The sequence below is a fragment of the Acomys russatus genome, chromosome 4 (genome assembly GCF_903995435.1).
Source record: "Acomys russatus chromosome 4, mAcoRus1.1, whole genome shotgun sequence".
Taxonomy (NCBI): Eukaryota; Metazoa; Chordata; class Mammalia; order Rodentia; family Muridae; genus Acomys; species Acomys russatus.
This window is the reverse complement of record NC_067140.1, coordinates 32,135,507-32,148,970: the sequence shown is the minus strand read 5'-3', so window position 1 is coordinate 32,148,970 and position 13,464 is coordinate 32,135,507. Positions and strand designations below refer to the sequence as shown.

Genomic DNA, 13,464 nt, shown 5'->3' with positions numbered 1-13,464 from the left:
AAGTATAGAGAAGACTAAAGGAGACTATCTAGCTGATCCAGTCATGCTTCGGATTACTAAGACTGGGAAATGAGCTCATCGTAAAGAAGAGCTATTTTTAGTTCATTGAATTATGCTTCATTCACTGGCCAGACATAGCAAATGCTCATGAGAGGCAGGGAGGTGTGTGTTAGAGCAGCAACCTTGTTCTCTGTTCTATCTTGACTGTAATTCACAACCAAATGTGCATATGATTTTCCCACTTTTCATGGTATGTTTTCCTTTCTAGATCTAAAGGGGTGATTCTCAACATCTCCTCTGCCAGTGGCATGCTCCCGGTTCCACTGTTGACAGTCTACTCTGCAACCAAGGTGAGGAACATTACAGTAAATTATGTCAATAGAAGACTGACGAGTGATTTTTAGCCTGGGAAGTTAACATAGCTTAAACTTTGTTGAAATGCTGTGCTTCATAGTTTTTCAATGGACCAAGGACAGGAAGATGCCCACATGGGCAGTGTGTCATAGCAACTGATGCTTTGATCTTGTTCTCTAGTAGTTTACCAATTTTAGCAGGAACAGTTATGCTTACCATAGAGACTTAGCCTAAACCAGTACACCCAGATGATTAGAACCTAATACTAATGAGTTTAAAGTGGGAATGCTGCTAACATGAGCAAGTCAACTTCACACGGCAAGGAAGTACATCCTGCCGGCACCATAGATACAGTCAACAGAAAGAAGGAAATAGACCAGTGGCAAAGTGAATATTCTACCATGTCATCCAGAATTCCAGATACTGCCGCTTCTTGAGTGTGATAGGAATTTTCCAGAACTCTGTGTCAGCATACAATACTAACATTCACTTCCTCATATTACTACTAAAATAATTTAGACTGCATCTTCTCCTGTCTACAGGTCAATAGCCCCCAACTTCTCTTACTTCACTGAGACATGGAAAACATTTCTGAAGGGAAAAGAATGACCATTTTAGTTGTTGAAATTAAGCAAGACTTTAGGGGGGAATAAGTAAACCATAATACATAACAAGAACTTGTAGTATGCCCGAATAGGAAAAGCATAAAACGCACTTTTTCATTGAGAAGACTGAGTCATTACTGTCTTCTGAGTCCTGCGCAGTTCCACAGTCCCCTAATCTACCTGCTTTCTCTGTGGCTGGAACATATTGTCAACGTGTTAATTGACATCTTGTGTTAGAATGCCCCTATCTGGAAATCTCTGTGGAGGTCGACTATTGCCAATGGAGACCTTCATTGGGCTGTCATTGAGCTTGGCATGTTCAGCCTGATACAGAGTCCACATTTGGAAAATGGCCCACACAGTTTACAGATGGTTTACAGTTACACTATCAGATGGTCTCTTCCCCTTCGCTTCTCAGATCATGCTCTGTCACAGGACACAGCAACACAGAGCTGAACAGGATTCACTCTGGGTTTCTGCTGGAGCGGCAAGTAGAAAGTGGAATTAAATCCTTTGTTATATAATGAAAAAAAAAATTTCCCCCATTCTTTGGGAAATAATTTTTTTGGGGGGAACCTTTTCTCATTAGGTCAAAAATTGGGCTAAATGTTACTTTTGGTAAGATAATGTCATTTATGTCATAAAAACCTCCTGAGGTTTTAAGGCCTTTTTATCTCTTCTGCATTGAAGTAAAAGGAATGACTAGAAACAGTAGTGTTAAATGGTTAATTTATTATTTTGTTGTTTCCATGGCTACACTCCAGGCAGACTGATGTAATATATGTGTTTTCTTTCTTACTCTCACCTCCCTCCTAGGCTTTTGTAGATTTCTTCTCTCAGTGCCTCCATGAGGAGTATAAGAGCAAGGGCATCTTTGTGCAAGTAAGTGGAGTTTGTTTCAGTTAAGTATCCCTGTTTTTGTGTGGTTTCCACAGCAACAGTTGCTGTCTTGGCAACAAAAGAAAATCACATTCTTCGGTAAGCAATTGTGACGTGAGCATTCCCTTAGAAACATGGTTTCTTTTCCCTTGTGCTCTTAGGTCTAGATTTTTTAAAATTAGCTCCTCAATTTTTTAATTAAGATACCTAAGCTAGAACTAAATGTAAACAGTTGCAGTATCATGATTGTGAATTTTTATAGTTTATTTTGAGGCAGCCTGACTCTTTACAATTGTGGTAGAAAATGTCTATCCTAGAACTTGGTGTTTCAACATCTGTAAACCTGCAGGTTAGTGGCATAAGCATATTCACCGTTGAGCAGTCACTGCCATCATTCTTCTGGAACTTTTCTTCAAGTCTCCAAACTGAAATTGTACACCATTAAACACTAACTTCCCCTTCACTATGCCCCGGCCCCTGGCAGACCACCCTTCTATTTTCTATCTCCCTGATGTTATCTGTTCTTAGTCCATCCTCTGAATAGCATCATTCACTGTTTGGTCTTCTGTGATCAGATCACGTAGGTTAGTATCTTAGGCTCTTTTCATACAGCACAGTGTGGGGGTTGGGTTAAGACAACTTACTTTCCCATGTTGATCCAGGACTCAAATCCAGGTCTGTTTGCTATTAGAGCACTTCTTCCTACCACTAGGCTACTGGACCCATCTGTGCTCAGGAAATGATGAAACCAGGAAGGTACTAGGCTGCTTGTTGCCACTTCCTGTTTTATATATGTAGATAGGCAAGATGGGGCTAAGGATTATCTATCTATACTTTCTAAGCCTTTTTATTTTCAGTAATCTTGTAGCTGAGTTACCCATCATGAGGAAAGGAGAGGTAAATATCCCCTCATCTTTAAGGTCCACTGAAGGTTGCTTCCTCAAAGCCTTTCCTTAGCTTACTTTCTGAGAATATCTACTGACCACTTGCTTGCTGTTGTTTAATTCTCAGCTCCCTATATTTGTAGGCTGCATCAGGGAGGACAGTGTTTTGTAGAATCCTGAATTTTATGCTATCCATGGTGAGGCCATTTGTGATGCTGGTAACTGGAATCACTCTGATTGTATTTTGGTAACAGGGAAGCCAGTAACATTGGTAGGAGGTGAGGCTCCTGTACCTCTCAGTGTTATACTGTTATCTTTCTGGTAAATCTGTTATTTTAGCCACTTTTAAGCCCCAGTGAGACTCAGCAAGAACTCTAAAAATCTTCTGGCAAGTCTCCTTGAAGCTGTGGCTAGAAATTGCCTGTGTTTCAGTGACATGAAGTAGCTAGCATTGCATGTGAACACAGGAAGTGGTCTTGGTAGTAGCCAAGGCTGCCCCCTCTCTCATTTTCACAGCCTGTTTTCCTTGTATTCTCTGCCTGGTACTAACCTGATATGACTAGAAACCACCCAAAGCACATTAGTGTTTACCATCTGAAATATTTTAGTTTGAAGACCTTGTATTGTTACCATTAATACATTTTAAATCATTTAATTTCATCCATCATTGTCTTTTTTACTAACATTCACTTGTCTAAGTTTAGAATGAATTGTTAAGAAAAGGAAAATTCATGTTTATGAAGAAAGGCTGTCTTAGTTTGGGAATAAATCCCAGGGTACTGAGGAGAGCCCATGTTGAGCCAAAACTTAACCTGCTTTTCTCTGGGTGTTGTTTCTGTCTTCCAAATTAGGGACTGGGGGATCAAATGGTTTGTTCCACCTTCTGTTTCATCTCATGTTTCGTGGATCATCTCATTAATACACAGATCAAGTAACCTCATTAACACAGAGATCAGATACCAGTGGCTTCTCTCATTGGCCTCATGTGACTGTACCTGAAGCTTAGTATTGAATTCAGACCCCACAAAGCCTCAGTGTTGTTGCCTACCTATGTTGAGGCTAGAGCAGACCTTGTACTGTCCTCTGCATCCTCTGCCCTTTGAGGTTCCATGACTAACACTTCTTCAGGTCTGTCCCACATTCCCTCTAGGCACCCTTTGTCGCTGAGCCCTGGTAGACAGTCTTTAAAGCTCGGGTCACAGTTCATCTTCCCTCAGTCCTTATCTCAGGCCTCGTCACTCGATTGTGATTTCCCTTCTGCTTCCCTGTGCCTCACATGTCTGTCTGCTGCTGCTTGACCTGCCCGGCAAAGTGGCTTTTTGTTAATTTGTTTTGATGAGATAGTGTCTTACAGAATGGACTAGGATGGCCTTGAACTCACAAAGATGCACCTGCCTCTGCCTCCTGAGCTGGGATTTTAAAGCCATGTACCACCACTCCCAGGTTGCAGTGTGTTCCTGGACAAAGCTACTTATTTACTGCCTCAGCATTGCTAATGTTCTCTCTCTTTTAACAATTGAAGACTTGTGAGGAAGGTGCAAGGGGAACTTAGGCTTATACCCTCATGCATTTGATCAGATTTCCTTTTTGTTATTGTTTGACTCCATCTATCTATCATTAGAAAGTTGTATGTATTTTTTCACTTTGCCTCAAACTCATGAGTGTACATCTGAAAAATAAGGCTGTTCCTGTATAACTACAATAGCGTTAGCAACTTGAAATTGTCTGTTAATATGTTATTGAATAGGTCATCTGTGCTCAATGTTTTACCTGTTCTTTTATTTATTCATTCATTTTTTACTTTTTGAGACAAGTTCACACTATGTAATCCAGACTGGACTTGAACTCAATCCTCCTGCCTTTGCCTTTGCCTTTGGAGTGCTGGGATTGTAAGCATGTATCACACCCAGGTCTCTAATTCTTTTTACAGTTTCCTTTTGTTTTGCTGGTGCTGGAGATTGAATATAGAACCTCTAGACAAGTGCTCTGCTACTGAGCTATGTCCCCGGCCATCTTTATAGTAATGCTTTAGTCTCTAGCAAAGCATTCAGTCTAGAATCAGTATTCTAGTCTACTGTTTCTTTCATTTCTTTCAGTCTGGACTCTTGTCCCTCTTTTGTGCCACTGACATTTTGGAAGAGCACAGCTCTCCTTTCCTGTCTTTTGTCTAGAGCATCCCTCACTTAGGGCTTAGCTGACACATCCTTGTAGTTAGCTTCAGGTTATGTTTTTCCATCCACAACAGGAGGGATACAGTGCTGTGTCCTTAGGATGTCACACGGGAAGGTAGGGGTCTCTATCTGTTGTACTAATAAGCCATCAGTGAGGAGACTCTTTAAAATATGCAAATATCCTACTTCCTTAGACAGTTTACCTTAAATTATCACTCTATACTCTTTCTTCACAAGCTTGCCTTATGAAGAGATAGGACATCTGGATTTTAGTCATTCCAAAGCCATAGTCAAAATGAAAGCAAGGAGACTTCAATGCTCCCCAAGTCCAGTCTAGTCTTGTGTAAACCTCATATATTGCCTGTGTATTTAGAGACAGTGAGGAAAAGACACTGAGCTTAGAGTCAGCAGACCAAGATTATGAGTTCTGCTGTCACCACTCAGTGGTCATCTGACCTATGCAAAATTTCTGTATTGCCTTGAGCCTTAATTTCCGACTTCTGAAAGTAAGTGGGATGGATGATGTAACATAGATAAAGACTTCAAAAACTGGAAAGTGACAGTAAGTATAGAAAAGAGAGACAAGAAACAAAAATAACATGCATTTACGAAGCACCTACAGTATGCCCTGTGGTCACTCATTATTACCTCATTTGAGCTTGATATTAACCTGACCCCATGTTGTAGATTGGAAAATAACAATTAATAGTTGTATGACTTACTTGCCTAAAGTCAGTGAGTGCTGTTTGTTAGAAGTGAAGTAACAAAAGATTAATAAGACTAAAAAATCCTGCCTCAGGGCACACAAGAGAGAGTAGACAGAAAAAGCACATAACCAATCAGTGGGCCCAAAACAAGAGGTCTATGTATTATGTTTCACATTTCTTCAGTCAGAAAAGTATGTAGAGTGTAATTTTTGGTGTGCCATTGGGGATATAGTAGCAAGAAAGACAGATAGTGAACAAAAAAACAGAGGAGTACAATGGTTCCCTATAGTGACAGTGCTGTACTGATGGAGGCCATGCATCTCAGCAGGTGGAGAAAGTGTAGGGAATTCACTGATCCAGGTTTATGGACGCCAAGGCTGAGGGGCTGGCAGTCTTTGCTTCTCAGTAGTGGTGTTTTCTACACTGTGCAGCTTTTCCTGAACCTGGGGAAATGGTCCTGAAATGTTATCAACTGAGAAATCAGCTGTCAACTGAAATTTGACCCCGAGGCTCTACTTCTCCTCACCCTGTGTGGGAGCAGAGTGGGAAGCATGAGCATGGAGAGCCGAGCTGCAGCTTTCAGCTGCCCTGAAGCGCACGTGGGTTTCCCACCCTAGTGAGACAGAAGAATCTACTGAACACCATGAAGAAACCAATCAAGCTGCTGCCTTACAGTCTTTATGATGAGAGCTGATAGTTAATGCTCTGTAAAGTGTGTTTTTAATCAGAAAGGATTTGGCTTCTGTGAGATTTAGAAAACAAGTGGGACAAATTAAGATTAAAAAGTATAAACTTCAAGATTTGTTAAAAAAATGTTGTTGCTTATAGTAATCATATAAATCTACGGAGCTTCAAAGAGCCAAAAAACTTAAGTGTTGAGAACTTGCTATCAAAATTAAAAAAAGAAAGCCCCATCCATTTTTCTTGTTAATTGCTACCAACAGTAAAAGAGGCAATGAAATATCTTTAGTGCATATGGAGTCCAAATAGAAATATAAAGTGATACAGGAATCTCACTGGAAAAGCAACTATACCAGCTTTGAGAAAATGGACTCCAACCAGGTGAAACACTATTGTTGCCAGTGATGATATAGGGGCTTTGTTGTCATTGTTTTGTTTTGTCTTTTCCCCTTGGCCCTTTTGCTATAATCCTTTGCCAGAAGACCTACCTAAGGTCTGGAAGGAGCACTATGTGTCCAGAGGACAGAAGTCCCCACATGGCTTTCTCCACAGGCAAATTTTCTCTGGAACTTGCTGTTAATATACCTCTCACAGGATATAGAGATTGAGGTGGGTTCTTTCACATTGCTTGTGACCACACACGCATTAGAAAACTTAGAAGAGAATTGCTAGTACGTTAGTGCTCAACTCTCACACTGAGCCTGTTTATTTGATCCTCTTCCTAATGTACTAAAGAACTGCAGCTGCCCCCACTTGCACTGCGATTGAGGTTTGGACCAGGGTTCTGTACTGTAGGTAGTACACAGCAAGCCCGATTTGGGTTCAGGTAGGTCTGATTTCAACCAGAGCTGGTCATCTTCTTCCTCTATTATCCTACTGCCTCAATTCTTTCTCATCTGAAATGTAGTCCATCAGATCATTGAATACTGAATCAAGTTTATTCCAGAGATATGTCCAGATGGGCTATCTCTCCTGACATCACTGCCACTCTTTAATCTCAGCTGCTATTGTATGTTATCCGGGACCATCTCCCTATCTGGCCTCCCTGTGCTAGGTAATGAATGTGATATTTGACTCAGCTGTAGTCATTTGGGAAGAGGGAACCTCAGGTGAGAAAATGATTGGCCCACCAGAGTGGCCTGTAAGTCATTTTCTTGATTGATGATTGATGGGGGAAGGGGAAGCACCTTACAGTGGGCAGTACTACCTCTGGGTTGATGATCCTTGGTGCTGTAAGAAAGCAGGCTGAGCAAACTATGAGAAGTCAGTAAATAAGCAGTGTTCCTCTATGGCTTCTGCTTTTGTTCCTGCCTCCAGGTTCCTACCCTGCCTGGATTCCTACCCTTATTCCCCCAATGAAGGACTGACTATACCTATAAGCTGAAAAGACCTTTTCCTCTACAAGTTGCTTATGGCTGTGGTGTTTATCACAGCAATAGAATCACTAACTAGAAAAACACACACACACACACACACACACACACACACTGCTGCCCTTGCTGATAGGCCCTATTGTCTGCTCACTGTAGTCAGAATTGATAAAGCAAAATCCAGTCATTTCACTTCCTTGATTAATTCCACCAAAGCTTCTCATATGCTTCAGAGTGAAACTCCTTTTGGGGTTTATGACCCACAGTGCTTTGATTTGCACCCTTGGCTGCTCACCTCAGTTTAAAAGACTCTGCAATCAGGTATCTCTGGGCCAGTTTCCATCCCTTCTCTTAGAACAGTACTTATATATGACCTTATCTGAGAGGTCTTTCTTGATAACCTAATTGCAGAAATAGCCTCCACCATCAATGCTCTTTGCTCACATCCCTCTGTAAAATCGGGGGCTCTGTTTTCGTACGTGATTGTATCCTAAGTGCCTAAATGTCTTTTAGGCTACATTCAAATAAATTGTTAGATGGGGGTTGTGTAATTTCAGTTTTCCCCTTTTTCTATGAGTAATTCCGTGTGTTTGAAGGCAGATTCTCTGTAGGATGGGTACACCCAGAGTGTATCTTAAGATTTTCTTTGTGCACATAGTATTGGTCTGAAATGCTAAAATTCATTCCTTGTTCAGATGCATTATCAGAAAGATTCCTTTACCTCACATCTTTTAGAATGTCTTAAGTTCTTTGCAACCACTGAGTTAATCAAGAGAGCTTTTATGGGAAAGCTCATAGTCTACAAGTAGAGAAATGCAAGTAGCAAAACTATAATGTATGTGTTTCATATCTTCTGGAGAACTTCAGGTCCTGAGATTTCAATAAATGGAAAAAAAGTGAAGTTTCCCTAAACTCATAGCCACAGCCTCTGCCTTAAGAGTGTGTATGGACTGGAGAGATAGCTCAATTGACATGAAGTAAATCTGGGCACCGTGGCATGTGCCTCTAACTCCAGCTCTAGGGAAAGAAGGAAAGATGTTGGCCATCTTCAGGCTCCACAAGAGACAAATGACTGTGTGCTGACTAATGCTGAAATAGCCCTGGGGTTGGCTTGCTATGCTGTTTACTTTGCTGCACCAGAAGAAAGGTGAGGAAGCAGGACGGGACCACATGAATCTAGAGAAGGCACGTTAACACAGATTAAATGCTCCAGGATGTCCACAAGAGCAAAGCCTGCTACCCTATGATCCATGTCTCCTCTAAGCATCATCATGGAAAGTTCTGATCATTTTTAGGTTTGAGAAGGTTTTAGTTCACAGTTGGCTCTGCTGTGTGGCTTCAGGCATCCATCTTCCCCCTCGCCATGGCGTCTGGTTGTAGTGCCTTTCCTGCCCTGAGCCAAGACTCATGGCACATGCTCTGTGCAGACCATAGTCAAAGTAATCTACTCCAGCAAATAGGAAGGGAACAACATACCACATGATGGTCTCCGGGGGCTTTTTTTATTTTAATAAGCTGAGCAGAGTGACATAGCATCATCAGCTTTTGCCTTATGGCCTAACTAATTATTTCCAGTTTGAGATTTTAAATTTGGAAACCAGAATACTTGCCCACAGCTGTGGCTGTCAGGGTCAGGTTGTTTCTGAGGGGGCAGTAATGTTGACTTGTTGAGCCTAAGTGTCTTTCAAGTTGTATTCTATTGAAAAATTTTATGTAAAAGTATATGTATATTTCTGATTTTTCCCACAATGCTTTCCTGCATAGGTAAAGGATGGATTATTGTTTCTTGAGCATTTACTTAACTTTGATGGCTTTTGATATAAAAGACTTCTATACTTTTCCATAAACTTCACATATTCTTTTCAATACCCTTCACAGCTAGATCAGTGGATTTGCTTTGTTGAGGCAGATGATTTTCTTTACACTTCAGAATAGTTAGAACACTGGCTCAGTGAAAGGGTCTTGGTACTGTTTAGTGCTCTGCACCTGCAGTACTGTCCCATACTGCCTTCAGTGCGCACTGCCTTCAGTAGAGCCTCACTGCCCAGCTGTGTTTCATATGCTGTTCTCAGCACTGACAATGGAAATTGATACAACTGTCTTCTTGAATTCATGTTCTAGAACTTGCCTAGCACTTGGATTTGTTTTCTTTTGGACTGTGCCGGACTCCTTGCAGGCCCCTGAAAACACTTTGCTCTTCACAGCTCTTGTTCTCTGCTCTTGTTGTTCTCTTATCTCTTTACCTAGATGACTCCTACTTCCTTTAGGGCCTAGTCTCAAAGCTGTTTGATTTCTGAACCTTTCATATTTCAGTAGACCACTAATAGCCACCTTGATTTTAAATCCGGGGTATGCATGTCTTTTCCCATGCCCCCTCCCCCATAGCTGGAGGTTCCTTCAGAAGCCCACCATAGGCTAGCTGAACCCTGAAGCCATGTGTTATCTTGTGGTGCCACCACATGGTTCAGTCAGACAATGCAACTGAATTCTGCAATATCAATATAGTCCAATCTATGCTGCTTACATCTTCTGAGGGAGCAAAAGGATGGGTGAAAGAGAAGTGCAAAGCATTCTGCACTGGTGAAAGGCAGTTACAGACTAGCTTTATCCCTGGAGCTCAAGAATTTCCAACAACCCTTGTAGACTGTTCTCTTGAAAGGTCTTCTCAGGCATACTTAAAGCCAGGAAAAAGGATGAGGAAAGCGGTGCACATGCATGTTGTTACCTGCCATGAGAGTTTACACACGAGGTAGTGAGCAAACTAGATAACCATTGGACCCCACAGTTCACACTCTGTCAGCCTGAGATTCCCCCAGCCTGCCTTCATACTGATGGAACAAAATGGACTAAAGACTTGACAAAACATTTTGCTCATTAAAAAGAGATGTATATGAATAATTCCAATAAACAAATCCTCAGAGGTCAAATAACACAGCTGTTGATGTGCTGTAAATGACTGGTCACTTAGTGTGGGGTTTGCCTTCTCCTGCAAGGGTGAGGAAGATGGAGAATCGCACCAGCTAGACGTTTGGAGTTTGGTCTCTTAATAGATAGGTTGAAGATTGAGCTTACCCAGCAAGGATGGTGAGCTGTAGTCTTTAACTTATACTTGGAAGTAAGAAGAATACAAAAATATTCAAAACAAAACTTTTGTATATACAAAACCCCAAATAGATGTGGGGCTGTTCCTTCTGGTCTCAGCAAGAAAAAACCAAAACCAAAACAAAACAACAACCCAAGTGTGGAGAAGCTCAGCCTATTCTGTAACATGAGATTTTTTTTTTTTCCATTTCATTTCAACCACATGTTGAACTGTTCCTTTAAATGGCAGTGCCAACAGACCTCATCCTTTTCACACTTGTGAGAGGAACAAGTATTTGGTTACCTACTGTATACCTGAGGTCTTTTGTATCACAGAAGGAACTTCTCATAGTGACTCCCAGAACTCATTATAATTGAGGTTCCTTGTATTTTGTGTTGTATCACACCCAAAACACATGGTGCATAGACAGTGGAGAATCTAGCATTCATAAAATGCCTGGAAAAGCTCATGTCTAGATTCACCACCCCACACCTGTGCTGTCAAGTGACTTAGAGTCACGCAGGCTGTTTTCTTATTATTACACCATCTCTTCCCAAAACAACATGGAACAAAAAGGATGTGGTTCTGTCTTAACAGTTTATAAAACTTTAGGATCAGTGCATTAAGACACCAGGGAAGAGAAGTGCTAACCGAAGGCTAGGAGAGTGCATTGTTTCCTCGTGAAGAACTAAAGCTCATAGAACAAGTAATTCACCAAGCGTGATGGAGCAAAGTTGTCCTTAATACTGCTTGACCGGGACAGGAAAGGCATCCTGAGCCTCAGCTCCCCAAGTCTGCCCACTGCTTTCCTTTTAAAGTTGCTTCTGCTTATTTCTCATATTTCCCAGCCTCCAGTTCCCTCTCACCATAGGTCATCATTGTATTACAGTTCATGTTTTTGCTGTTATGTTTCCTGTGAAGTTGGCTTTAGATAGAAGCATGTTTCTCCCCTGTTTCTAAAGATACAAACTCTAGATTTCATAATGATGCTTCTACTACCACCAACAGTCAGGCAGGCATCATGCTCAGTTCTGAGTTAGTAGCCTTCCTAATCAATGACATAATTTCTTTTTTCTTTCTCTCTCTCTCTCTGGTGTGTGTGTGTGTGTGTGTGTGTGTGTGTCCTTTCTAGAGTGTCCTCCCATTCTTTGTAGCAACAAAAATGTCAAAAATACGTAAGCCAACTTTGGATAAGCCCTCTGCCGAGACATTTGTGAAGTCTGCATTTAAAACAGTAGGCTTGGAGTCCCGAACCAATGGATATCTGATCCACTCTCTCATGGTATGTACATTTCTAAATCATAACCATATTTACCAGTTTGGGCCTTTATTTCTATATGACAAGGTGGTGCATGTCTTTAATCCTAAAAAGGACATTTATATTTTATCTCAAACATATATACTTAACTTTAAAATCTTGGGGCTGGAGAGATGGCTTACGGGTTAAGAGCAGTGGCTGCTGTTCCAGAGGACCCTGGTTGAATTGCCAGCACCCACATGGCAACTCACAACTGTCTGTAATTCCAGTTCCAGGGGATCCAAGACCTTCACACAGACATACATACAGGCAAAACAATTATGCACATAGAATGAATAAATAAATAAATAAATAAATAAATATTTTTCAAAAACTTTAAAATCTCTATAAATAACATATATATATACATATATATATACATACATATATATACATATATATATGGGAGGGAATAGAAGATAGATTTCATTTCAGTTGAGCTCAGCGGTGGCCTATGCTTATATATCCCCCATTTCTTTCCCTAGGGCTCAATACATGCAAGCTTGCCTCGTTGGATTTATTTTAAAATAGTCATAGGTTTAAACAAGTCTTTGCGGAATCGCTACCTGAAGAAAACCAAGAAGAACTAAATGCTGATGAGTCATTGAGCCCCTTGGCCAATACACACACACTCACCTGGAGTACCTGCCTGTCCCCAGAGGCTCTGCTGTTGTTTCACTGATTACTAACATGGCATAATTGTAGGGAAATAAGCTCCTTTTAGAGGCTCCTAACACATATCTGGATACAACTAGGAGTAATTTGAAGTTTAATGTAAATCTTACCAACTGTATGTAGAATACTTCGACAGAAGACAGAGATAGACCCAGAACCCGTCTGGCCCAGAGTGCCAATGATCACCTTATATTTTGTCTGAAACCTACTATCAAGTGTAATGGCCAGCTACTTTTTTATTTGTTTAACATTAGAGACAATGGGGCTTAGTTGATTAGTTGTGTATGGGTGGACACAATGCAACTTACATGGGTTTCTGTAAGGTTTCTAAATGTATGTTCCAGCTTATGTAATTATATGGAACTGTTTTTCTCAAAAGTAACTAAGACATAAAGAGAATTGAAATACGGAGTTTTTTTCTAACACATTAGTGCACAACATGTTATTCTTATAACACATTTTACGTCTGCTCTGTTTAAATGTATATGAATATTGAATGCTATTGTGACTGAAATGTAAAGATATAAGTGGGCCAAAGTGAACATCAAGACCAGCAACATCCTGTGGTGCCACTCGGTCCCAGGAAAGCAGCCTTTGTGGAGCCCCATCCTCTTTATGTCTGCACTGTACCTGTACTGCTCACTCGGAACAACAAACTTTCTTGGTAGTGATGAATCAAGGAAACTTGTTCTAAGTTGGTGTTCCATTCGAATCCATTTATCTGCTTTTAATAAAAGATGATGAGACTGTGGTGCTGAA

The 13,464-nt window shown here is 40.9% G+C and overlaps 1 protein-coding gene across 2 annotated transcripts in view; it reads left to right on the top strand.

Moving 5' to 3' along the window:
• Nucleotides 1-12,716, top strand: part of Hsd17b12 (hydroxysteroid 17-beta dehydrogenase 12) — a 142,617-nt gene extending 129,901 nt beyond the window's left edge. For both annotated transcript variants that reach the window (XM_051144206.1, XM_051144205.1), the window contains 4 exons: nucleotides 269-350; nucleotides 1,776-1,841; nucleotides 11,866-12,015; nucleotides 12,516-12,716. In XM_051144206.1, the coding sequence (XP_051000163.1) occupies nucleotides 269-350; nucleotides 1,776-1,841; nucleotides 11,866-12,015; nucleotides 12,516-12,620 (403 nt within the window). In that variant the 3' untranslated portion in view covers nucleotides 12,621-12,716. The remainder of the gene's footprint in view (nucleotides 1-268; nucleotides 351-1,775; nucleotides 1,842-11,865; nucleotides 12,016-12,515) is intronic.
• Nucleotides 12,717-13,464: the final 748 nt, after the last annotated feature.